Source organism: Bombyx mandarina, chromosome 07 (genome assembly GCF_030267445.1).
Source record: "Bombyx mandarina strain Sakado chromosome 07, ASM3026744v2".
Taxonomy (NCBI): domain Eukaryota; kingdom Metazoa; phylum Arthropoda; class Insecta; order Lepidoptera; family Bombycidae; genus Bombyx; species Bombyx mandarina.
Window position 1 is genome coordinate 5,370,672 of NC_143214.1, and position 27,860 is coordinate 5,398,531.

Here is a 27,860-nt window from a genome sequence, read left to right on the forward strand (position 1 = left end):
ATGTATGTTAGTATGTAACGGAATCTTTAAACATGATTTTGCCCCCTTCAAAACGTCGAATTACCTCGAAATTTGGTATACTTATTAAGGACCGATTACAATTCAAAAAAAAATAAAAAAAAATAATAAATATATGAAAATAACCCTTCTACTCATATCTGTTCATAAAATATTTGTAACTACTGATACCATGCACACCATACTTTTTTTTACAATAAAATCATTTTTTCTTACACTATTTTTAATTCAAATGTATTAAAATTTATTTTCTATTTTTTAGTTTATTTTCTATTAAAGCATATTTTGTTAGTTTTTTTAAACTATTATTTTTTAATTGTTTTTATTTGGCAGATGAGCACTTGGCGCATCTGACAGCACATAACCACATCACAGCTAGTATGCCTTCAGTTACTTTGAGATATGAATTCGAATTCTCAAACAAATTTCTATTAGGACTGCCTCTTGCAATCGAATTCGTAGCTGTTTCACTGCATAAAAAATAGTGGAATATATACGCTTGGGCTCACATAACGTCCTACCAACATTTAACATTAACGAAACTAGAAATTGTATAATATTTAATTAAGATTGCTTTCATTTCATGATAACATCTACCCTACGATGAAAACACTGTGAACAATTACTTTGATAATTAAAACGAGTCCCTTAATTATAATTCACTTAAACAATAAGATTCGAATCATCTAATCTGTATCTACGACAAGGTACCCAATAATATGAGTACACAATTTATTTACAGTGGACTTGCTATCAGTATCATCTTTGTTTGAACTGTGAATTATGTTTAGCTGAAGTTATTTTACAGGGTTTTCTTTTGAGTAATTGTCATGTTTACTTAGGCATAATATTTGCGTCGGATTTTGCGAGTCATAGACATAATTCTACTTTTACCGCTTAATCGATTCTTATTTCCGACATTTTGTATGTATACTGATTTTACTGCGTTTTCATGGACGACGTAAGTGATAAATGCTGGTAATAAGCGCGTATTGTGAGCTCCATGTGTAGGTACCACGAACCTGACAATTTTTTACCGCAGATCAGCCATGCGGTCTAATTTACAGACAGAGTTACGATAACTCTTACGATAAAATTGAGATATCAGATTCATCTTTCAAAGCAATGATGTTTCTGGACTCCGGTAACCACTTAACACTAGATGGCCCCTGAGCTCGTTCATTCAGTCTTAGTATTTAGATCTAGTACAATGAAAATAATGAAATTTATACTAGTTCGAAACCTTTTTAAGTTCTACCTACCTTTTTTTTTTTTTTTTTTTTTTCGGGTAGAGGGCCGAACCTCCTACGAGGTCCCCGCGCAAAAGGGGCGCGCGGGGTATGTGAGACTCAACGATCTGCATGGTGTTGTGAGCAGACCGCGGGCCCAAGGATTTTAGAGCCCACCCACTAAACGACTCCCCTGCACTCTTACACCCGACGTCCGATCCCCTCCGAGGTCAGAACCCGGATGAGGTAGGGGGGCTACCGCGGTCAACACTACAACCAGACGGCGCGGCTCACCCCAAGGACGCCCAGCCGACGGAGCCTTCGAGGCGAATCGAAGGCTCTGAAACGTCGGCCGTCTCGGTACGGCAGCCCGTCGGGCCGCCCAGACGGTGCCGCTGGTGTCCCGGAATACCCCGCTGGACCAGAACCAGCCTGCCGGGTCGGGACGCGATACACCGTCGACCGGTCGCTCTATTCACTCCACAGCAGCGCGCTAGAGTGCTGGTAGCGCGCCGCGCGGCCTCACCCCCTCAGGTCGCCCCTTGACCTTCACCGGGGGGAAGTTCTACCTACCTACCATTATGATTTTTTTCGAGACATCGCACAACTTCGTTACAAATTCAAAGAAATAAATAGACTTTACGGCTTTCGAAGTGCATTTCTCTCCATCTTAAAATTAAATATAAAATAAATTTAAAAACCGCATTTAAATTAAAAAAAATTGTACGGCTTCCATATTTCATTGTATTCTTATTTTAAGTAGGTACGCAAATATCATAAATATAATTCTTTTAATCTCAGATCAATTGGCTGCGATATAAGGATTCTATTTATCCCAAATAAATATTGACTTACAATTTAATCATAAAACGGTAATCTTAACAAATCAAAATAATTTAACATAAATCAATTGATACAGTATAACTAATATTTTGATGCGCTTGAAATAGGCACAGTTCCCAAGATACTGGCTGCGTTACCTCGTTGGATAGCCAGACTCACTCTCTGTGCAAAGTATCAGCCAGCCTTAGCATCACGTGTAGCCTCCTTCAAGCGTTTGGAGAGATTGATTAATATTAAGAAATATTGATCAATATTAAAATAGTAAGTTTTTTTTATTGCTTAAATGGGTAGACGAGCTCACAGCCCACCTGGTGTTAAACGGTTACTGGAGCCCATAAACATCTACGACGTAAATGCGCCACCCACTTTAAGATATAAGTTCTAAGGTCTCAAGTATAGCTACAACGGCTGTCCCATCCTTCAAACCGAAACGCATTACTGCTTCACGGCAGAAATATGCTAGGTGGTGGTGCCTACCCACGCGGATTCACAAGAGGTCCTACCACTAGTAAGTAGAAATATTGATTAATATTATATTGAGAAAAAAAAAACTGATTCCTTGTTGACACTAAGTGAATGCAATTGGTAAGTTTACAAAGCAATGGAATACCTGTTCGAGTATTCAATAAATCGAACGCAATTAACTCACCGTGTCCCTTCCTATCAATGTCATCGATAAGCACTACGCACACTGTATCCCAATAACCTATTGTTTGAAACGAACCAACTAAAAGTCACGGCGGCTCCCATATTGGCATATTGCAAGCCCTACATGGCGAGGACCTAATGACCTCCGACATTTCAACCGATAGCTCCATTTCACTCTATTCTGGCGTGTAAGAAACAGACAGAGGATCACCATAATAGAATATCTGTGTTTGTTTTATTCGATTTGTAGGCGCAGTACATTATCCGTTTCTCATATTGTTTCTTTGGCAGCATTGTCTTGGCTTTGAACTCGGCTTTTACGTGTTTCCACTTTCGTGTTCTCGTATGTTTGTAATTAAATAAGCAATTGGAAATTCACCATTTGCGTTTTGGTTTTAATACATGAAATACTAAAAAGTAAAACATATTTCTATAATATATTTGATTGATCAAAAATATAAATTCAAAATATTCGTTTCCTTTCCGAAGTTTAGTCAATAATTGAGGAGATTTGTGTAAATTACCATTGCTTATCTCATTGATAGGTTTGTGTACACATCTTACGCTTCTCAGCTTATGAGATTTAACGACAGGCATAGAATCTTAACTTAGAATGAAATCTTGATATAATTATTGTTTTTATTTGTACTAAAATAAATTCTCAATTTAAAATCATGAAGATTCGAGAGTTTTCTTCTCATATTGAGATTTAATCCTATTTGATGAAGTGTTCCTCATATACTTATAGTATACAAGAACGATTTCGAAAAACTTCTAACAAGCCTTTAAGCACCGATTACAAAGCTTTTACCAATAATGGCTCAAAAATTATACAGCAAAATAATGTCCAATCATTGCTCAAAAGTGGTCTTAATGACCTTAATACACGCCCTTAGTACATTTGGGGCCAGAATTATTGTTCCACCAAAAGTATAATTTGTACTTTCAAAGATGAATGTAAATGATATACATCACAACGAATTGAAGACAATCCTAATTAACTGTCGATAATTTTCTAATTTATTCGTTGTCCGATTTATATCGTTCAAATAAATAAATAAAGTTTAACTTAGAAAAGTAATTATTGTTTCAAGGCAACGTTTTGGTTGATTGGTGTAATACTTTGTCGGACTTTGGATTATTGATACTTAAAGTATTATCTATAGTAACCTAGAAATAGTTTACACTGGAAATCATTTGGGTGTTGTATACGTAGCTATTAAAAAAAGTACGGATGCAGTTTCAACTGTAACTTAGTGCAAGTATTCGTATATGATATGAGAGTCTTACCACAATATTATAATTAACTAGTGGCTCGGTCCGGCTCCGCTCGGGTCTTTAACAAACATTTCAACGATATTTGAAGTTGTTTTATTTTTTTCCCTAATTTTTTTTAAAAAAGATTATAGCCTATGTCACTCGGAAATAGTGTAGCTTCCAAATAGTGAAATAATTTTTCAAATCGGTTCAGTAGTTTCGGAGCCTATTTAATACAAACAAACAAACAAATCTTTCTTCTTTATAATATTAGTACAGATAACTGTTTAATACAAGCTGTGAATTAGAAAAATACACAAGATACACTAAATCATTTATTCCTGAGCAATATATTATACATCTAATAATTCAAGTTAAATAACTTGAGAGATGCTTGAAATCTGTGAAACCACTTAATATGACGTTAAAAATGTAAATGGGCAATAAAAGTTCGAATTATGTATAAATTGACCAATGGTAGTATCCAGTGAGGCGTCATAACAAAAAAGGCCATAACTTGTTAGCGTTTTACGACTACTGGTCGTCACTCCTTCGAACCGTATTTGACAGTTATAAATAGGGTTGCCAATTTAAAAATAAATGAGTGTTTGACTAGTTATTATGAAAACACGGACCACTTGTGTTAAATGGTTACCGGGACACGTCATCAGAACGTCAATTGTGAAGTGATTTTACTGACTTTATAACAGGATTGGTACAACAGGGAGGCACGATTTCTATCGTTAACGCTAAAGATAATGACATTAGGGCTTAGGAAGTTAGAAAAGAAAATAGGTCAGGTCTCTTGCTACAGATAACGAAGGGAATACGGTAGATAAGATAATAATAGGGGCAGAGGCTGTAGACGCAAAATCGTACCTTTTTGCTAATATTTGGATAGACTAAGTGGATTACTCTAGATAAGTATGCCAAAAGAAATGAAAACAGTTAAATCATCTTGACATTATCACCGGTTTGGAATCCAGCTAGACAAAAATCCCCAAGAAGCGGATCCGAAAAGCAAGCCCCCATTTTTCCAAATAGATGTTTTTACATCACACTACAGATCATGTTATACACAATTCAAATAAGTTCATAAACTATACAATAAGTTGAAAATTTGGATAGTTGTTGTGGAAGATGTCACATATTTTGTGAATGGTTTCACTAAATATGGGGTATATTGCATTTCGATGTGGTGAATCATACTTCAGCCGACTATGGTCGGGTTGTCCTAATTATTAATTTGTGTCCTAATTAATTAATGTCCTAATGATTTGTGGTACAAATTTTGGTTACTCATACTGATTTTTATAGCATAGAATTAAAAGTACCTATGAAAAAAAAACTGTTTTCTGGCTTCAACAGAATAACACCTCCAAAGCCAAACATGAATATTTCGAGAAGGACTCTCTTACGATTGGCGTTTCTATTTTGTTAACACTGATTTTTAGCACACCATTTTTGTTTTATGATTGTGTTAACTTCTCCTTTTTCGGCATACTGGCCAGCCAGCCAATGGCATGCAGTGTCAGTGTTTAGCGCACATTAGATGTATTTATGTAATGATTAGAAATTTACAGCCCACAAATATGTACAATGTTTTCCTGTAGATTTGGGACTCATGGCCCACCTGGTACTAATTGGTTACTGAAACTCACAGAGATTACATCATTACTGTCACAACCATTAAGACATGACGCAGAAGTAGGTATTTTTTGTATTGTATAAAGACTATTCCATCTTTCAAAAATATAACGCATGATTGCTTGGCGGTTTAAATACGATATATATTTTTTTGGTTTTTATTGCGTAGATGGGTGACAAACTCACAGCCCACCTGGTGTTAAGTGATTACTGGAGCCCATGGAATCTACGATGTAAATGCGCAATCCAACTTGAGATATAAGTTCTAAGGTCACAAGTATAGTTACAACGGCTGCCCCACCCTTCAAACCGAAACGCATTACTGCTTCACGGCAGAAATAGGCAGAGTGGTGGTACCTACCCGCGCGGACTCACAAGAGGTCCTACCACCAATAATTACACAAATTATAATTCTGGGGGTTTGATTTTTATTACACGATCGTATTCCTTCATCGTGAGAGTCAATCGTGAACATTTGTTGAGTACGTGTTTCATTAGAAAAATTGATACCCTCCTGGGATTCGAGCACCGGTGCATGCACGACGACTTCGAAGTGACACTAATACGCATTCATAATACGCCCTACTGCCAGCAACTGCAGCTTAGCCAACACAGTATTTCGCTGTAATGCTTATAGAATGATTTGAACGGTTGAGTGGTGTACATTTCAAATGTTTTTTATAACAATGAAATTGAAAAGAAATTTAATTAAAGGTATTCGTTTTTCTAGGCTGGTGATGTGAGTATCTGGATCGTGCGTCGAGCCAATGATGACAACTGTCGTGGCGCGAGGGGACGCCGACCGGAGCGTACCTATAATACGTCTACACACCCTAACTCATCATGTTCACCAGGTAAGTTAGCTCGCAAATATTACTGCACTTTTAATGAGAAGCAACATTGAAATCTTGACTCACTTAATTATTGGACGCCTGTTCTCATTTTGTATTAAAACATAATATTCTATCTATTTTTCTATCAGTCCAAAGACATCCACCACTGGACATACGCCTCCTTTTTTTTTACCTATGCCTTAAGAGGCTATATCAGCTTCTCCTTGACGTGTAGATGAGCTCACGGGGCTCAAACCGAGTGTGTTGCTAGCTCTGGCCCTAGTAATAGCAGTGCTTCGCAAAATCTACCACCGGATCGGAAACGCGACCCACTGAGAAGATCCGGCGAGGAACTCAGTGGGCTGTGTCTATAGGTTAATTTACTCGTCGAGCCCTTCGTTGCAAGCGACGGGTTCGATGAGGACGGTGACCGGTGCTTGTGTCGGGAGGACCCGTAATGACGTAAGGCCTCCCTCAAGCCTTGCCATAACTATCCATCCTGCGTTGCTTGTATACAGCAAATTCCCGCGAACCTCAATAGTTTTTCGGTCCACATTTTGGAAAACATTATATAAGTAATAGATAATAAAAGTTCACATGGAGTGGATTACTAAGCTAGCACTTTCGCCTGTGTTATGAGTGTCGGAAACATAAGAACGAGATATAAACGAGTAGGTACACTCTGCCCCATTACTATTGCTAAATTCGTCTAAATTGCCTTATGTTTCGTCACATGTATATTTTAGTGGACGTGCAAAATGTTCGTGACCAATCAATTGGATATTCCATCCGCATTTACTCGTAGTCCTGTTATATTGGTTAGACTCCTTGAAAGTGACGTGCTTATACTGGTATTACATCTAATAGATATTTTGAGCCATTACTCAATGAAAAAAGTAAATTATTTCGAACGATGTTTTACCTATTTTGAAGGGCAGATTTGATTAAAATTCATGTTCAAGCTTAATCAAGTGTTATTATTTCTATGTAACAATGTTTAACGTCTCGATTCTGATTCCATAAGGCTTCTCTTTGTCAAAAATTAATTATCGCGTTAACTGTCTTCTAATAATTTCTGAAGACAGCTTGACACACTGGGGAGCCTTTTAGTAGGTATTTTCAGTAGGTATCAAACAATGGTTTAATTCGCCAATGTAAATAGCTGGCTTTACAAGAACTAATCTTACATTAAATTATATCCTAATCTAAGTTGGTGAATGTACATACAATACGTTTTTAAAGGATCAATGGACTATCACAAATATGTCGACGTTTAAGTAAGCAACGCAGCAAACCGTATGCAATCCTTTTTAAAGTAAACAACATTAAAAGTTAACACGCGTTTTGTTTTGGCGGGCTTTTTGTTTCTACCACAGACTATATCACTGTGTGGCAGTGAATACTGCTACTATTTTGACAATCCGCTGCACATGTTTCAAAACCATTGCGAATTTAGCATTGTCTGGCATTGGGCGGTCACAATGGTGGCATTTAAAGTTCCACTATAATTCTGGTCTGCCATCGAGTCTACCAGCTACAAAAATGATTGTCTCCTAAGCATCTGATTCACAAAACTTTACCCTACATTTTCCGAATCAGTCATCCAGTGTGTCAAAATCGACAACACGACAAAATTATGATGAAATAAAGGTGTTCATCGACGTATGTGTCGCTTCTTTGAAAACCATTCAAATTACTTAGAATTTTTATTTTACGCTGAAATGTTTATTTTCACACGTCGCGCTCCGGAGTGCTCTGTGACGTAAGGTGCTAAAAAATTTTTTCAGCGTCACTATGTACAAAAAAAAACCACAAAAACAGATTTCGCATCTCTGAGTGTCATTATCGAATACGCCTCAATGTTACTAGCCTAAAACTAGACTCGTATTTCTATATGTCGTCGTTAGATATTACATTTATTTTTTGTTTAGACATGAAATTAGTTTATTTTGTACTCGTCGTTTGGCGCCAAGGCGTCGTGACGTATGTGACAAGAACTTGCATTATGTATTTGATCGTTTAGTTAATATTATGAAATGTTTTGGGCTATTTCTTATATATTTATGTTCTTTTCTGAGCACTCGACCCTGGCGTTAAGTGCCTACATTGAAACACGGATCTTGCCGCCAGGAGATATAAAAGTGAAAATAGAAACCGATACTATTTAAGCCGAAATCTTCGAGCGCGTTAGTAAAATGTACCCTGATAGCGAGACACAAGGTTGTCGAAGTCCCGATTACATTAAAACAACAGTTTTTCAGGACAAAATAGAGTTATGGTATCTATTTACCTTTAACAAAACCCATCACCCATTAGACTTCTTGATTGCGAGCTCGTGCCATGTATATAAATACAGGAATTATGAGTAATATATTAAATAGAATGCCGAATGATGTTTATGTATAGCTTTAAGACCGGCACCAGACACACGGCCCACCAGATGTAAAGTGATTAGCGGTGCCCATAGATTTCACATCGAAAATTCCACCACCAAGTATGACACGTGAGGTTTAAGTCGCAATTGTTTGTATTGTATCACGCTTGTCTCGCTCTGTAACATCGTCCCGAACGTGCTAAGTGGCGGTATCCTCTTGTGTGAGCTTACAACACAGCTCTAGTAGTAGTAATTAGTAATTAGTAATTACTACTATTATTTTTTTATTGCTTAGATGGGTGGACGAGCTCACAGTCCACCTGGTGCTAATTGGTTACTAGCGCCCATAGACATCTACAATGTAAATGCGCCACCCACCTTGAGATATAAGTTCTAAGGCCTCAGTATAGTTACAACGGCTGCCCTACCCTTCAAACCGAAACGCATTACTGCTTCACGGCAGAAATAGGCAAGGTATCTACCCGCGCGGACTCACAAGAGGTACTACCACCAGTAAAAACCTAACCAACCTAAAGACGCCCATTACTGAACATAACCCTACCCAAGATTCGCCAGAGTGACCGGTCCTGTGCTACCTGCATACTGCGTTAGTAGTAAAAACTACTATTCGAACAAAAAACAATTCGCGATCTAATACAGAAAAACTATCTAAGTATACAGATATAAGCAGATCATACGGCCCACCTGATAGTGAGTGATCACCGTCTCTCATGGACGTCAGCATTAATAAGAGTAATAGTCAAGCCGCCACAAAAAAAATTTGTCTTATAATGTTTTCAAGACAGATGACTTGCTTATAGTTCAGCGGCGTTGTTTTGTAGTTCATTTACTGAACTGTAACTAAATTACATTTGACGACATCCATTACTCGAATAGGTTAAAATTGTCTTAATAGTGGTAAACTGTTTTTTGTAATAAATTTCAATATTTTTATTCACGAAAAATTATTAAAGATAGATGATGACCGAGCTTTGCTCGTTTTTGTTGTTGATAACGCCATCTTGTTGTGTCTTTAAAGCGGTTAGTTGCCCTCAATTAAGAAAAATAGTATTATTATTCGCCAATAGATGTCGGGAAGAGTTGATTATTGAAAACATGAATAAAACAACATTTTATGAAAATAAATCGTAGCTAGATCGATTTATCGCCCCCGAAATCCCCTGTATACTAAATTTTATGAAAATCGTTGGAGCCGTTTCCAAGATTTAAATTATATATACATATATTAATATACAAGAATATCTCGTTTAAAGGTATAAGATAAGAGTTATACGCTTCTTTCGATCGGCTTAATATTAAGCACAACCATGTAGTAGTAGTAGTAAAACTACGTTGTAATATATCTCTGAAATAAGAACAGCTCTATTTATAAAGACAAGAACGATAACGTAATGATTTGCTATGATATACGACCCAGCATTTTGGTTTTTTCCTCATGTTTATGACAGACATCTCAATAGATTGTCCTTTTAGGATACCTAGACTTTAGAATTATGTATTTTCTTTTTGAGGATTGTAGGCAGAATAGCATATGACCCTGCCATTGCTGAGTGGTTATCGTTGCTCATGAATGTTGGCAATGCCAGAAGCACAGACAGACCGCTGCTTAAACTTCAATTCTAGCGCGTCTGAATTGCGCATATTATATGATTTTGTTAAATGTATACATATCTTCAGTCAATAGATATTAGTCCTGATTTACATAGGTTTTTCAATGCTAATGCAAAATAGATTAAAAGAAAATATGTGGTATAACAAAATTAAGACAACTTTTACGATTTAAACCCGCGTTTTTATTGTAAAAATATTATTTCTGACATTTCGAATACAGTTTTCCTGGTCATGCAGTCATCCGTAAAATTTTAATTATGTCTACGAATGGCGAAAATAACGAAAATATTACGTAGAATAACACATTGGTTCTAGTATGTTCTACAACGTTCGATTGAGTGTTCGAAAATACGCGGCAATCAGGCAGTGCACACGCGAATCTGTGCTTTCATAAATTGCACCTTATTAAATTGCAATTTTATTATACAATAAAGATTACAACTGTTAGTTATTGCATAAATAATACGAGTACTGGTTGTAGATTATAGGTCGGCACTAATTGGTACCGCCATCTTGTTTATTTCTGTTACTAAGCAACCATGATAGTTATTATTATACAATTGACATAAAGATATCATGTCTTAAACTGTATATTTGTGATAGATATTCACCCAGATGTGACTATGAGTATTAGTAGCGCATAGCATAGCTAGCGTCCATGAGCATTGGTCACTCACCACTAGATAGCCGTATACTCGTCTACCTATTGAGAAAAGGCTGATGCTTTATCCGTTACATTAACTGCTGTCCATAGAATTTCTGGCCGTGGGCCCGCTTGTCTATCAGTACTAATAAAAAAAAACATCCCAGTTCACATAAATAGTTTTATAAACCATCAAAATTCAATAAACATTCGTATCGGTCGATCAAACTTTGATCCCGTTATTCGTTGCATCACGCCATTGATCATGCACCTAGTGGTACAAATAAGTATACAATGAGATGTCACATGGTACATTTAATCCGGGCACGTGGACAGAGTTCGATGTCGGTTGATAGCGGCCGACGTAAGCCGATCAGGGCAGGTTCATTTGAAGAGTACGCTTGCATTGAAAAGTTCTATTGTAAAAAATATTAATCTGGAAATGATACAAATTAAAAATCGAGCTTGGTAATTCTTAACAACAGTCTTTATTGATTATGATGTATGCTTTTTTTACTGTTCAGATGGGTGGACGAGCTCACAGCCCGCCTGGTGTTAAGTGGTCATTGGAGTCCATAGACATCTACAACGTAAATGTACCACCCACCTTGAGATATAAGCTCTAAGGTCTCAAGTATAGTTACAACGGCTGCCCCACCCTTCAAACCGAAAGGCATCTCTGCTTTACGGCAGAAATAGGAAGGGTGGTGGTACCGACCCGTGCAGACTCACAAGAGGTCCTACCACCAGTAAAAAACGTACATGCATCTATGTGCTAAAAGTTGCTCTAACAATTTTATAACAATTTCATTTCAATTATATCTCACTTTTAGTTAACTTCCAATTTCTTTCGATATTTGTTACGAGACTGTTATTTTTTAATTGATCCATGATAAAGTCAAAGAAACCTTAGCTTAAAAACAATGATAACAATTTATATGATTCGTTGGAACAAGATAAACCGTTTGATATATTGAAATCATTTATATATTATTTAATCTATACATGATTTGTAGCATACTATTATTTACTTGTAGGTCACGTTGTTAGTCCAAACGAATGGACATACATTTTTGTATAATGAATTAGCAAATCTGTAATAAAATTCAATTGAGACTTCGATTCGTGTCTCAAGATTGACTCTTTGTGGACTCCAGTCACCACTTGGCAGCATTTGAGCTGAGTAAACTCATTCAAGACTTTGCCACTCAAGTCAAAGTGACTGTCGTTGGCATGTCTATGAGTTGCGTGACTCTTTGGGTGATCAAAAACAATCTGATATTTCTTGAAAACTTTTTGTTGGCGCCTGTACTTACTCCGACAGACTAAAGTATCAAACACACCTCGAGACATCTCTGACGTTTAGTTGACATTCGGATACACAGCTCCAAGTGTTTTGACACAATCGTATGTTAATGAACCCCGTTCTAATTAAGCTATTGTGGTTCGACTAAACTAATTATATCGCGTAATGAAACGGCGCATCAACATTAATTAAATAATATATAGTATGTGTACTATTAATTTGCTCCGATGTACAATGTTGGTGTTGCAAGTTTTAGGGTAATTTTAGAATTAATTAAAGTTCGTTTGAGTGTGTATTACAGAACAGAGTCGAATTCTATTTGATGTTTTCATTGACTTCTATTATGTAGGTATTTCAATGTATTAATGTAATAATAATATTACAGAAAATGAAGAAACGGTAAAAAAATACGTTTGTAAAGATACGGCTCAATTGCAGGCATCATATTATGCAATTTCAAACGGAAGTTGCTTATATTTCGTGTTCATGACGTATAGCTTTTTATCAGTGGCTTAGAATTAATAAAATAGGACCTCGCTGACTAAATCGGTACTTGAAGCTGTCACTCGGTCAGGTCATCAGACAATATCCGACGTGTTTGAAAAATTAATATTAAAATTAGAAAAGCAGCTATCACTAGTAGAATAATCATTTTGGTAAGTGTGGGAGAACGAATAGAGTAAAAAATAGCGTTTTCGAGAATTGAACAATTCCTTCCTCGCCTTGACTCAGATGAAATGTCGAATACCTCCAGCTAAGCAAAATTTATCTACTGAAATATATTTTGAATTTGGTTAAGTGGTCCTATAAGTTTTGAAGTAATGTTTTAAAATTCGGGTACTTAAATTTTCTCAACATAGTATAATACGGAACCCAATCTACTCAAGCGTGCCCCAGTCCTATTTTATAAAAGTGAATTTCATACAGACTATAATTGACTCAAACTCAATTTATTATTTAAATTACCTTCCTTCAATTGTAACAGAATATATGGTATGTATATCAAGAGGTGAAAGGTTGTGTCATACGCAACATTTATCTTTGTAATTGAAGATGCGTTTTGTTTAGCATCAACTGTTCGATGTTTTTAATTGAGCTTATAATGCGCACATACCTATTGATTATTCCATGTGAGTCTTCGACCACCAAGCTTCCAGAAAAGTCAGTGCTTCACTCGATATTAGACAAGTGTTTAATTGTGTTTACCTCAATTACATATCTTTTAAGTTCACTGTTATTTGTTCACACATCATTAAGCTATTCCTTCGACTTTAATACTTTTAATTCGTTATAAGCTTCAATTAAGTTCATTCTATTTAAAATTCTGAAGAAGTTTTTTTTTGTTTTAATCTTTTTTCTAAATTTCTAACTTCAAATGGCTCTCCTTTCACCCCTCGATATGATATCGATACACTACGATAGGCTAACATAGTAACATCGCTCGGTAATCACATGCCAATAGTGCGAATTTGTATCGGCATCTTACGTATAGTGACATACATGATGTCATGATAAAACATTTGCTGTTACACACGAATTTGAATTAAATTCATTTGTTTGTGACATGATCAGTAGAACCTATCTAACTAACACATTTGAATCCTATTTAAGTGTGAATGATCAAATATAATGAAATAAATACAAATAATGAACGTATAATTTCTAGAGGACGGACGATTTCAATGAACGACCTCTTCGACTTTATGTGCTCTTAATAAAGAGCTATGTACGATATAATTTTCGAAGTCGTCGTGGCCTAACGGATACGACGTCCGATGCATTCGTGTTGAGCGATGCGCCGGTGTTCGAATCTCAGGCGGGTACCAATTTTTCTAATGAAATACGTACTCAACAAATGTTCACGATTGACTTCCACGATGAAGGAATAACATCGTGTAATAAAAATGAAACCCGCAAAATTATAATTTGCGTAATTACTGGTGGTAGGACCTCTTGTGAGTCCACGCGGGTGGGTACCACCACCCTGCCCATTTCTGCCGTGAAGCAGTAATGCGTTTCGGTTTGAAGGGTGGGGCAGCCGTTGTAACTATACTTGAGACCTTAGAACTTATATCTCAAGGTGGGTGGCGCTTTTACGTCGTAAATGTCTATGGGCTCCAGTAACCACTGAACAACAGTTGGACTGTGAGCTCGTCCACTCATCTAGCAATAAAAAAAAAAAATAATAATAATAAAGATCTATGTTAAATGATTTATATCAGTATAAGATATTATGAAAGTAATAGATAGATATTATCATTAATGGCACTATACTCGTAAAAATTTCGGTTTGAATAGTTATTTCGATAAGTGAGGTTCTACAGTGAAGCCAAAAAAAATGATAAACTTAAAATAAATAAAAATAGACGGTAGTTATCACAATTTTGAAATAACGCTTTAAGCACCACGAAAATTGTAAAGTATTCGAAATGTCAGAAAGAACACAATGACAACAAAAAACGGGAAGTTATCCCGTAAAAGTATATTACTGGTGGCCCGGAGGACTTTTCAGTTTCTCCAGGACAAGTGGGCGAGCTCGGGCTCAGCCAGAAGGGGTGAGATTTGCTTACAGCTCAATAGCAGCTGTTTCGCGAACGCATCTACTAGCGGATAGGAATCGCGACCCGCTGAGAAGATCCGGCGGGAAACTCAGCGAGCTGATGTATAGTTTAGGTTTCACTTTCACTGCTTCAAGAAAAACACGTCTCTTTATCAAAAAAATGCTGAAAATCTAGTATTGTATCTTTTTATTTTTATTGCTTGGATGGGTGGACGAGCTCATAGCCCACCTGGTGTTAAATGGTTACTGGAGCCCACAGACATCTACAGCGTAAATGCGCCACCCACCTTGAAATATAAGTTCTAAGGTCTCAAGTATAGTTACAACGGCTGCCCTGCCCTTCAAACCGAAACGCATTACTGCTTCACGGCAGAAATAGGCAGGGTGGTGGTACCTATCCGCGCGGACTCACAAGAGGTCCTACCACCAGTAATTACACAAATTATAATTTTGTGGGTTTGATTTTTATTACACGATGTTCTAAGGTCTCAAGTATAATTACATAGTGTGATATATATGTAAAAAAATCATCATGAACACTTAATGTTCGTATAAGATAATTTTAAACTTTAAAAAATTAGACCAGTAACTAAATAAGTATCGAACAGGCGTGATAAACAGCAATTATTTCATTCAAATCGCATCCCCGATCGAAAAACAATGAACAAGCTTCTTCACTCGTAAGAAAGTACAATTAACGGGCGCGTATCGCCTTAATGGATTTATGTACTTATTGATTGATCAATCAAAAGTCCACTCAAGTCGGCTCTCGGATTTAATTGAAACTGTGATCCCGTTTGTTGCGGCCGACTCGCATTGCGGGAAACGTTTTCGTTATCTCGTTTTTTTTTTTTTTTATTTATTTAAACGCGCACTTTGATGTTTTGAGTAATTCAATGGCGAACACGGGCAAAGAAATTGAACCTGTTCTTATATTAATTGGTCTTAAGTGCTTTCCGTCATATGCACTGATGTTTTGCTAACGAGCACGCGTCATGGATTCGCGGACACGCTTGAAACAAATAGACTATCATTCTTGTAGACTCCGCGACTAGGTTTTTAGTGCCATAATAGACGGACCTCGTGGCGTGTTGGTAAGTGATACCGACTGCCGTTTCGAGGTCGCGGGTTCGATCCCCGCACAGGACAACTATTTGTGTGATGATACACAGATATTTGTACTACGTCTGGGTGTTTTCTATGTATTATATGTATGTATATTTATAACAAAAAGTAATATATGTAGTATACCCGTCATCTGGCACCCATAGCACACAAGCATTAAGCTTACCTTGGGGCTAGAGAACGTTGTGTGAAAATGACCGTGTATAAAAAAAAAAACTAAAAAAATTAACACTGAAGCACACAACATTCAATGTCGATTGAATTCCAAAAAATTGTACATAATAAGCAAAAAAGCATCTCGGCTCCCCTAATGCCAGAGACACGGCTTCTGAAACTGAAACGGGAATAAACTGCTAAGCTAAAGCAAACTGTAGACAATCTCAGTTTACTAATCCAACATGAAACCTAGTAATTTTAATAAGCTGATCTTTCGTTTGGTTCGTAAATATAAGTAATATTTTTTTTTGATTTCGTTTAGATGGAAGTGTTGTTTGTGGTAGCTATTTTTATTTTTTAATATTTTTAAGAGATTTTATGACTTGGTAACTAAGACCTTTATGTCATATCTTATTTAAATTTATATTCTTATTTTTATGAAAAATGATAATATGGAGGGAAATGAAATGAAGATGATTAATTTTAGATACCCTGGGATGAAATTAAATGAAATGAGATGAGATGATATGGCATAAAAAAAAATCTCAGTAAAATGGTGGTCATTTACTGAGATTTTTTCAGTGAACTTTTTGGAGGATCCCGAGAAGTTACGTCGAGCGGCTTTGTTTCATTTTCCCACATTTGTGCACTTTCACAGATATTAAACAGTTAATAAAAAACCGTTATTACACATTTAAACCTGAAGAAACACTAAATAGACAAAACAAAACAAATCACACAACTTCACTCCTCGCGTTCCCGCCAAAAAGTCCTATTTTTATTTTTATTACATTTATTGGTAGACCAGCATACGGTGGCTGTGTACCATCGCTCATAAAAGAGATCATCGTCAGAGCCAAGTTGCTGCCTACCGTCGAATACTTTCCACAGATCTTTTTTGAAGAAAGACATGTCATAGTGCTGAAAAAACATCGGAATGGGAATTTCACACTAAAGCCGTCTTGGCCTTATGAAATAGTCTTTATTTAAAATTAACTATCTAAATCTCTTTTATCTACACATAGTCCATAACAATATAAAACTATTATTACCTATAAATATAATTAATATCAAATTTGTACTCGTTAAGTTGCAATTTCTCCTGATGTAACTGAAGACATTCGAGATAAAACAGAAGACCTATCTACAATATCGTGAGGTTATATTAATAGCGATGTGTAATAATTTATCCGGTACTCCCATCCATTACACGCGATAGTAAAAGTGCAAGATAGATAATTTAAAGATGCGACTCGATCTTCTATCCTGCTCGTGCCTAGTGTCTCAACATTAGTCTGAAGAGGACCATTAACTAAATGATGTTCAAACACACTCGCATAGTTTTCGTGGTGCGGAACAATTCTCACGGCAACCGATACCAATAAATTATTAATGTCCGATAACATTAAATAATTCGTGATATTAATGATATCGTTGATGAAGTATTGGACACAAAGTCGTTTTGTGATTGTATCTGTATATTTGCGAGACCAGGGCTTATTTAATTATCTTTAAAGCTAAGTTTCTGAGTACCGGGATTCATTAAATTAGGAATGCGGGTAGACATTTTAGCAATAGTTGTAGTAAACGATGAAATATTTACATTAAATTAATGAATTAACATTTTTTTTATTTCTTTAGATTAGTATACGACCTCATAGGTCATCTGATGTTATTTTGATCCAAAAATTCAACGGAACTCTTCAATGTTACATAGAAAGGAACTTAATGATGAAAGTCTATTCAGATTAATATTATGAAGACAGGCGTATGCTAATATGTGCCCGTTTAGTTACTTTAAAACTAGTTTTTTAGACGTCTAACGGAATATTTGATTGTAAATTTAAATAGTCAAAAACAATTCAGCTAAGTAAGTTAAAACAATTTCAACTGCTTATTAAATGGCTTTATTTTGTTAAGTTACTACGATGAAATTTTGTGTTAGTTTTCAAAATTATTTCATATAGTTATATATTATTTTCAATGTAGTCTTTTTTCATACAATACAAAATAAAAGGAAAATGTAAAATGACTCTTGAATTTTCAGTGATTACTATCAAACTTCGATCTTTGACGCACATTACTAATTCTTTATGAAGGAGTAAAAATTTAATTTTGTTTTTAGTTAATTTAATTACTTTGTCAATAGTCTCATCGTTTGTCAATTCTATCAATGCAGTCAAAAAGAGTAATTATAACAATAACAATAAAATCTAAAGAGACAAGTTGAAATAATAGATAGCAATTAAATGTTCGCAAAGCATTTACGTGCTACACGAAATCGTAAACCTTAGTTTAATTCTAACTGTGAGTAACATAATCAAACAACAATTCTAACAAGTATTTCTCGATTACAATCTCCGCGACCTTTACCTACGAGTGTTCCACATATGATACGGACTAGAGAAAAAACTCGAAAACCAACACTTAATGCATTGTCAGTCACTTTGAAATGTTGTTGCGAAATTCATAGACAATGCTTTTGATATTTGCCATGCGAGTATACCTACATATAAATAAAATTGGAGTGTCTGTTTGTAATATTGAAATAACCGCTTTTTACTACATGCATATGAATATATATACGGTACATACACCAAAATAACATTTTTTACAATTTTTGTCTGTCTGTCTGTTTGTTCCGACTAATCTCTGGAACGGCTGGACCGATTTTGACGAGACTTTCACTGATAGGTAGCTGATGATAGAAGGAGTAAGCTAGGCTACTTCTTTTAGACTAGCTTCGCCCCGCGGCGTCACTCGCGGTACGACAATAACCGCGGGTAACGTCGCGAGACTCAGCTATCAATAATAAAATTTAATGTTTCCGAAACGAAGCGAGGGCTGGTCGCTAGTTAATAATATAATAAAAACCGAATTAAAACTACCTTTACGGTATAAGCTTGCGTTTTTTAATGGAAATTTACTTTATAATTTATTTATTTCAATACATTTAATTAAAACTTAATTAAACTATTTATTCTATTTCAGTATAAATTATCGCCAGCTTTCAGTTAAGCCGTTCTTGGTATTAAGCAAACGAAATTTGTACTATAGATGAAGCAGTTAGATCGTTTAAAGTTTAACAGTTTGCGAAATATGTTTCGTAATTGATACGACTTGTATTCGATATATGGGTAATTAGTCAAATGATAGTTTTGAGTATGTTAGTATACGACCCGGAGTTTGCGGAATAAGTTATTCCATTTTGTAATATACAAGTTTGTACGGGGACAGGTGATTTTTTGATTGACGTAAACAGAAGTTTTTTTTTTTTTTTTTTATTGATTAGATGGGTGGACGAGCTCACAGCCCACCTGGTGTTAAGTGGTTACTGGAGCCCATAGACATCTACAATGTAAATGCGCCACCCACCTTGAGATATAAGTTCTAAGGTCTCAGTATAGTTACAACGGCTACCCCACCCTTCAAACCGAAACGCATTACTGCTTCACGGCAGAAATAAGCGGGGTGGTGGTACCTACCCGTGCGGACTCACAAGAGGTCCTACCATCAGTGATTACGCAAATTATAATTTTTCGGGTTTTAGTAATAATTTGGATATTCCCATAATGTCTGGGTTAAAAAAATTTAAAAGCAACGCCATGTGTGCTAAAATACGCCCATAATATACGCCAGGTATAAACAGTCCAATTGAGATTATTAAGACTATTTTTAACGGTCTACTTTTAAGAGTATCTTAAAAATAGTTGGATTAAAATTAAATTTTAACTTGAAAACATGACTAATGTGTGAATCGGATTTGAATTTATTTAGTAAGATGCGAACTGGAACTATCAAAACCAGATTCTCATTTATTTACTTTTGTTTTGTAATCACGATACAAAAATATATTAAATATATTATATTGACTATATTTTAGATATCGTCAAACTTATCACATGATTTATTTTGTGATATTCGATTGTTTTGTAATATAATATTTATTATTCGAGTTGCGTGACCAGTTTCAAAACTGTTATTGATAATGCGTTGATTTTAATTCAATTAACTACACGTTCCCTATTACATTGAATAAATTTTTTAAGTATCAATTTGTCAGACGCACGGAGACAACTTAAAAAATTAAAAAAGTGTTCGCACACTAAATGGAACAAACAAAAACATTCGCCATTTAAATTCAGGGGTCGTAAACAATTGGGCCCCATTATTCTCATTAAGACTTGACAGATACCCGGTCCTTAATCGAAGATTAAAATTAACTGTCAGCTAATGAACACCGCCGCGAGTTTAACGCACTGTATCTGCTATGAATTGGATTATAATTGTTCTTCACGCTCATTTATCAATGATTTGAATAAATCTTTACTTTATTGTTTATTTATATGTCGACGGTGTTCGTTTTTTAGTTATTTGTTTATTCCCGACGAATAAATTCCAAACTGGAACTTCGATGTATTTAGGGGTACAGCAAATTTTACATTGAAACTTTGATATTCTTGTTAGTCGGTCTTAATGTTTACTTCTAAATCAAGAACGTGCCGTTTCTAGATAAGTCGTGAATAGCTTTGTTTTTTGAAACTCTAACAGTTTTATATCAACATGTTTTTATTGCTAAGACGAGTGGATTAACTATCGGCCCACCTGGTGTTAAATAATCATCGGAGCTTATAGAAATTAACCATGTCAATACCGCCGCCCATCTGGAGACATGAGTTGCCTCAGTTTTTACAGTACACCGTCTGTCCAACCCTTCAAACCGAAACACAGTACTGCTGCACGGCAGAAATAGGCAGAATAGTGGTATCTACCCGTGCGGGCTCGCAAACCACCCTATCTTCAGAAAAACAGACTTAATCAAACAGTGTACTTAATACACTCTCTTCACATCAACTGTGCTCACTGTTGACGTTATTCGTATTGTTAACACGGCTGACTTTGAATTAATTGCCTCTGTAAGCTAATTCAAATTTTGAATAGTCGAGTAAAATTCATGCGACATTATCCTGATGTTTCCAATCACTTGAATTTATCAAATAAACTAGATGATGAGCTTAGCTCGGTTTTTTTTTATAACTCCATCTTGTTGTGTCTTTAAAGCGGTTAGTTGCCCTCAATTAAGAAAAATAGTATTGTTATTCGCCAATAGATGTCGGGAAGAGTTGATTATTGAAAACACGAATAAAACAACATTTTCTGAAAATAAATCGTAGCTAGATTGATTTATAACCCCCGAAATCTCCTGTATACTAAATTTTGTTAAAAATTGTTGGAGCCGTTTCCGAGATTCAGATTATATACATATATATTAATATGCAAGAATTAGAAAATGTACTAATCTACAACTAAGCCATAAACATTCATTGTATGTACATCGACCTTCGCTTATAAGATGACGAGGAAGCAATCACCACTCCAACAGACATTGGGAAGTAATTAATATGTAGAAACGCAACAATAAAACAACCATTAATAATTTTGTTACATTCATACGAAATGTTGGTCATACCTTTTGTAAACGTTTTATCAAGGATTGTGTTAATTCCTTTCAGATTTCCTGTTACTAATTCTTTATTATTATTTGTAATTTCCTTTTGTTATAATATTATTGAATACAGGGAAAATACAGTGCACTGAAATTAGACGTCTTTTTTTATTTATTTATTGCTTAGATGTGTGGACGAGCTCACAGCCCACCTGGTGTTAAGTGGTTACTGGAGCCCATAGACATCTACAGCGTAAATGCGCCACACACCTTGAGATATAAGTTCTAAGATCTCAGTATAGTTACAACGGCTGCCCCACCCTTCAAACCGAAACGCATTATTGCTTCACGGCAGAAATAGGCGGGGCAGTGGTACCTACCCGTGCGGACTCAAAAGAGGTCCTACCACCAGTAAAAATAGTCTTTAAATCGGATTAAGAGTTTGTCAAATTAATATTCTTTAATAGCATCTAGAGTTTGAGAAACAATGGACGTAATTGAGTTTGAGACAAATTTATCATGAAATACTTTCACTAAAGTTTAAACCTAATTACCGGGTCGGTAAAGCTGAGTTGTGTTTATATAACAGCAAAATGTCAGAATTATTTATGTGCATTACTGAAGATCTTAAAACACATCTTCAAATTTACGTTCTCTAATAGACTCATTATACTCATGTCTGTACACAATGAAAACTGCGACACAATTACGTAACCTTCTAGCTTAGCTCATTTTTATATCCGTAATTCGTCTCATGGCTGGGAGACTAATCTGTCAACTATTATAATTTCTGACTCGTAAAGTTTGTTTGACATTACATTTTAATTGACTGTATATAAATAGGAAGACACCTTTGCAATTTGCTTTTAGGTTTTTTTGTAACATTAAGATTTATTTCAAACTCCGTAACGATGTACTTAATTCAAATTCGGAACAAACATTTAACAAAGAATCGACAGCGTTTTTTTTTGGAATTTCAAAATTCGAAATCGAGTGAAGTTTGGATACATTTTCCAGATTTAAATTCAAAATTCACACGTCACAAATTTACACACAGTTACAAATTACAATTTTTCTCGAAATATCCTAGCAACACGATTTCACTACGCGTTTTTGTGTAAATTGTTTCAAGGTATTCTAACGGTCCAGCTACGTCACGATTTAGGGACCGAATTACTACAGTGCGTCACGTAGCCAAAGATAACGATAAAGTCACGCGTCTGTACTTTTGGCAATAGTAACACTTTCTGAAGAAACGTGCAAAATCAAATGTATTATTAGCAAGTTTAAGTGACGGAGAATAAACATGTGGCTGTGCTGTTCAATCGTGTGATTATAATTTCTTGAAATTGGTTTTATGAGCATGTACTGCAAACCAATTTAAAACAATTAAAAAGAAACATTTAGTGTGCGGTTGGTCTTTACCACAAATTTTTGCTTGATACATTAAAGAAAACGAAAATTAACATAGTTTTTCTCTTGAAATGAAATAGATACCCAAACATCTTGCAGGAGATCTATTAATTGATATCTATTGTGAATGTATGTAACTGGATGAATATATTATTTTAAAAAGTACAATGGTGTAAATTGGGAGAATGTAGGTCTAGCAGTGAATAACTATGGGCTAATGCCGATGATGATGATGATGATAATCAAAATAAAATAAATGATAATAGAATCCGGTACCCGTAGAACGGCGGTATATACAACTTAATCGAATTGTGGTTAAGTGTCCAGGGTAAAAAACCTGAATATGATTAACCGTGTTAGGAATGACGTCTTTCTACACCATTTCTTTACCGATTTGGACAGCGTAAGGTTCCCTATTTCTTTTTAAAATCAAATCCCAAAACGACCTAAGCATTGGAATAACCATTGTGGTTAGGACGCAGCGGAGCATACGCTCGTCGCCTGCCCCGCATGGGAAGGGTGGCGCCGTGACCTCGTCACAAAAATAGGAAACGACTTGTCGTGGCGAAGTGTTGTGGCATCGATGCTTGATGGTCACGAGTCGTGGAAGGCAATGCCCGACTTTACAAGTGCATCATCTCGCAGAAGGAGGCGGCGGGGCGCCTGAGAGACGCAAAAGCTCGCCGCCGTCAAGCGGGGGGCAGGAAAGTGGATCACGCCCAAGTCCCCCTCAAATGTCGTGCTTGGGACCGACGAGGGGAGTCTAAGAAGACGACGTACAAGCTACTCTGCACGCGTTTTACGCAAGAGCATCCAGATGATGGAAGGCCGGCTATCCTCGACCCACGCTGGTTTTGACTCAGCGGGGTATTCCGTGGGATAACCCATTCTAACTAGCGCCATCTAGGCGGGATTCGGATAGCCTGTCGACCGAGAGGGCTGGTGGTCGTAGCACCGACGATCACCGGTCAAGCGTGCCGAGGGGAGGGTGATGGGAGAGCTGTGCTCTGCACTAAGCGCATCACGTTCCCCCCTTTGCCTTTTCATGAGTTCGTCTCATGCGAGGTTCGGATGTAGTTTGTTGAGCGTCAGGAAGTTTTTAGTCGGTTCGACTCCGACTTGCCCGTCCATCATACCCGGTGGAGGGCGGAAGTCCGGTGATTTCATCCTGACCAATTAAAAAAAAGCATCGGAACACGAACGTATCAATATTGTGGGGAACACATCAATTGTGAAAGTCGCGATAAGAACCAGTTACATATCAGGGCGTGTAATTTTATTATTATTTGTTTTATACCCAACGAGGATAGACGACCCTAAAGGTAGGTAGTAATTTCGATGTTCGCCTCGAAGCTCATATACTACTCTCTCAGCTACGGCTGAAGAATATTACTAGGGCCCTGAAAATTCTAAAGGAAAAAGTTCATTCGTTCACAGTTTCAAGGTCTAAGCAAAAAATACCCTTGAAACGCACTTTATGCGAGAAGTTTCCCAGAACTTTTTGAAAGCCTGACATTTCAAGGTATATATTTTGTCTCCCGTCACTTAGAGACCAATAAATAATTTCAAAATGTGGTCAAGAGCTGCTTGCTCTACGAAACATTCGCTATTAACATTTGAATGACAAATGATCGGATTTGACAACTTTGATTTGACTTCGAAAAGTAAATCTACAAATCCGGGTCAGCAATTAACCTTCGCAATTTTATAAGTACATATGTCATTAATGTGACAGTGCGCTTGTCAAATGAGAAGGTAAAATGTATCTGTAAAAATAAATACAATTTACCAACAAGTTATTAGGTATGTTCAATACTTTCAAAAGTCACACACTTACTTTGTAATTCAAATTTAGAATTCAAAACTGAAACTATTGGAAAATATGATTGACCCTTCTTAACTCCCTCAGATGATGTCATGTTGTACGTAATTGAATACTATTAGTAACGCCTTGAACGAAATTTGGCACAAATGTTATAATTTCCCAATGAAATTGATTGCCTTATCGATGTTTCATTTATAACTCGAAATTGCATTGCAGATTAAGTGTTACAAATAGGCTATCTTCCGTAGTTGTACACGATCTACGTAGTTAGTATATTATGTTAGAAGTTAGAGTAGTATGTAGCCAATTATGCACGTAAATTCTGCTTATTTCTCGTTTGAAGATATTTTGATAGAATTGACTCAACCTCACGCCTTAAGGCAGGCAGCAGCATCAGAATTATGATATTTGTGGGTTCTGGGAATAATTTAATACAAAGACTGATAAGCTGATAGCCTTAGGGGCTATTTCAGCGTAACCCTAACGTTTGTAGGTGAGCTCACGGGGCTCAAACCTGATGACGTTGCTAACACGAACCCTAGCAAGAGTCGAGCTTCGCAGAATCTACCACCGGATCGGAAACGCGACCCACTGAGAAGATCCGGCGAGAAACTCAGTGGGCTGTGTCTGAGAGTTAATTTACTCGTCGAGCCCTTCGTCGCAAGCGACGGGTTCGACGAGAACGGTGACCGGTGCTTGAAGTATCTAAAAGCACCGTTAGTGGATCGGGAGGATCCGAGATGACGTGTTTTGGGCGACGTCGACTGCTTTCCATTCTGTCCGCAGGATCGGGAATAAGAGCGCGTAAATGCATCAAACAATTTAACACTTTCCTATTTTATTTGGCAACATAAAATGAGAGAAAGAAAAAGGTGTGAATATTTATATATTTTAGCACAAGGCATTATCTGATTTGCATAGTTAAATAAAACAATAGATTTTAATTAGTATGCAATTGATGTTCGGCAGCTATTAATGTTGGCGCCACTGATTAATAGCGTTCATTGTTGGAATACAGGATAACATTTTGAACGAAATCTAAATGACGTCACGAAACAAAATGAGAATATTTAATTTGGTTACATAAATTAAATATGAATTCGCAATTATAGTTCAAGACTGGTTTCAACTTAATAAAAGGAAATGTCATAAATAATATCATCTACACTTAATGTTATAAATGTGAAAGTTTGAGTACCTAAATGTTTTTGACTCAGTCACGGTTGAGCGAATTTGGATCAAATTACGTATAAAATAGTTCAAACCCGTGATTACCACGGAATACCTATCAACTATATAAACATATAGACCGATTTTTGACTATATCGCCTTAGAATATTTTTTTATTAAACCGATTTTTATGATTTTTTTTAGTTAAGAGCATTTGCTTTTCATATTGTCTCATTTTAATTTTGCATCTTCAATTGACTTCGATTACATTGACGATCATCTCATTTTATTACGCTGAGGTCGATTTTATTTTCTATTAAAATTTGCTATTATATTTAACAGACTTCATATTTGTCTAATTTTAGTATTGAAATAGACCGAAAGCTTATTTTATAATAAGATCTACTAAACAAGGAGTTTTCAGAAATTTTACCTCATTTATGAACATGGTGTAAGAGTCCAAATTTATATTTAAATTTCGTGAGCGGTAGACTTAATTAAAACTGCTTTATTCTGTTCATTACTTACTTTAACAATTATTATGTATCTCTTGAGTGTATTATGGTGTATTTGAGTGCGCTTAACAGGCGTCAATGTAAAAACTATCTATTAATTGTGTTAAATAATATATTGTCAGTAAGCTATTTATATTATACCTATTGTAATTTTAAGTTTGTTTATATAGTAACGTTGGAACTTAAAGTTCTTAGTAATAATTCATTTTTATAAAATACTAGCGGACCCGGCGAACTTTGTTTCGCCTAGAAGTCGAATGTCAAATCATCGTCAATAGTCACAAAACCGACCAAGAGAGAGTCGGAGAGTTCTGAACAAAATTTCGTCAATCAAGTACATATAATTGTCAAGAGTGCTGCTACCTAGAGACATCGTTTTATTTTTCCTGTAAAGTTTACGTAAACGTCTATCATGTCAAATGATTTCAGATAGTTGACCCGGCGAACTTCGTACCGCCTTAACCTAACTTTGACGCACTACTTTATTTTGTATAGCTGACCTATCTTATGTATGAGTACCTATTCAATTTGAACTGGAATCTATAATATCCTCCATATGAAAATGAATCCTTATTTCCCTGGTCTCGCCATACCTGAGGACTTTACTAATTTTTATTAAATAAAAAAAACAACATATATATTTTCATAATAGTGTTTATTCCATAGGGTTCAATTTCACTCATATTTTTACAAATCGCTATTGAACAACTTTACATTTTGAAGTAAAAAATGAGCTCAACACCACGCGCGCTCTAGAAAGCAACTAATAGCCTCTATACCCTTCACCTGCTTCTCTCTATTCTAATGCTTTTTGATAAACTATATTTTTAGTTTTATGTTCTGGCGCGTAAATAAATAATGTTGATGGTTTTCCGACACGGGAACAGGCGACATATAATTGGCCATGTGAAAGGACACACAATATTCATTAGTCCAATAGCAACAATTTGCACTGAACTGTAATCAATTGCCACATTATAACTGAATGCAGCTCTGTGGGGATTAAAAACAACATTTCTATGTTGATTTCGATTCCGTTGAAGTTCATTTCGCGCTTCGCGTTACTCATCAGTTTGATTTATATTTCTTTGATTTGCCGTATTTCGAGTTCTGCGGCCTAAGTTTGTACGTCTGGTTCGTGGCATTGTTAAAAACGAAAATCCAACTGAAATTAAAAAGATCTCATATATTTTCTATATAACCATGTAAAATTGTAATAT

At 36.0% G+C, this 27,860-nt stretch overlaps 1 protein-coding gene across 2 annotated transcripts in view; it reads left to right on the forward strand.

Annotated features, from left to right (window-relative positions):
• The window catches only part of LOC114250432 (PAS domain-containing protein cky-1), a 176,339-nt gene that overhangs the window by 16,605 nt on the left and 131,874 nt on the right, over nucleotides 1–27,860 (forward strand). For both annotated transcript variants that reach the window (XM_028184300.2, XM_028184299.2), the window contains exon 2: nucleotides 6,373–6,496. In XM_028184300.2, coding sequence (XP_028040101.2) covers nucleotides 6,486–6,496 — 11 coding nt within the window. In that variant the 5' untranslated portion in view covers nucleotides 6,373–6,485. The remainder of the gene's footprint in view (nucleotides 1–6,372; nucleotides 6,497–27,860) is intronic.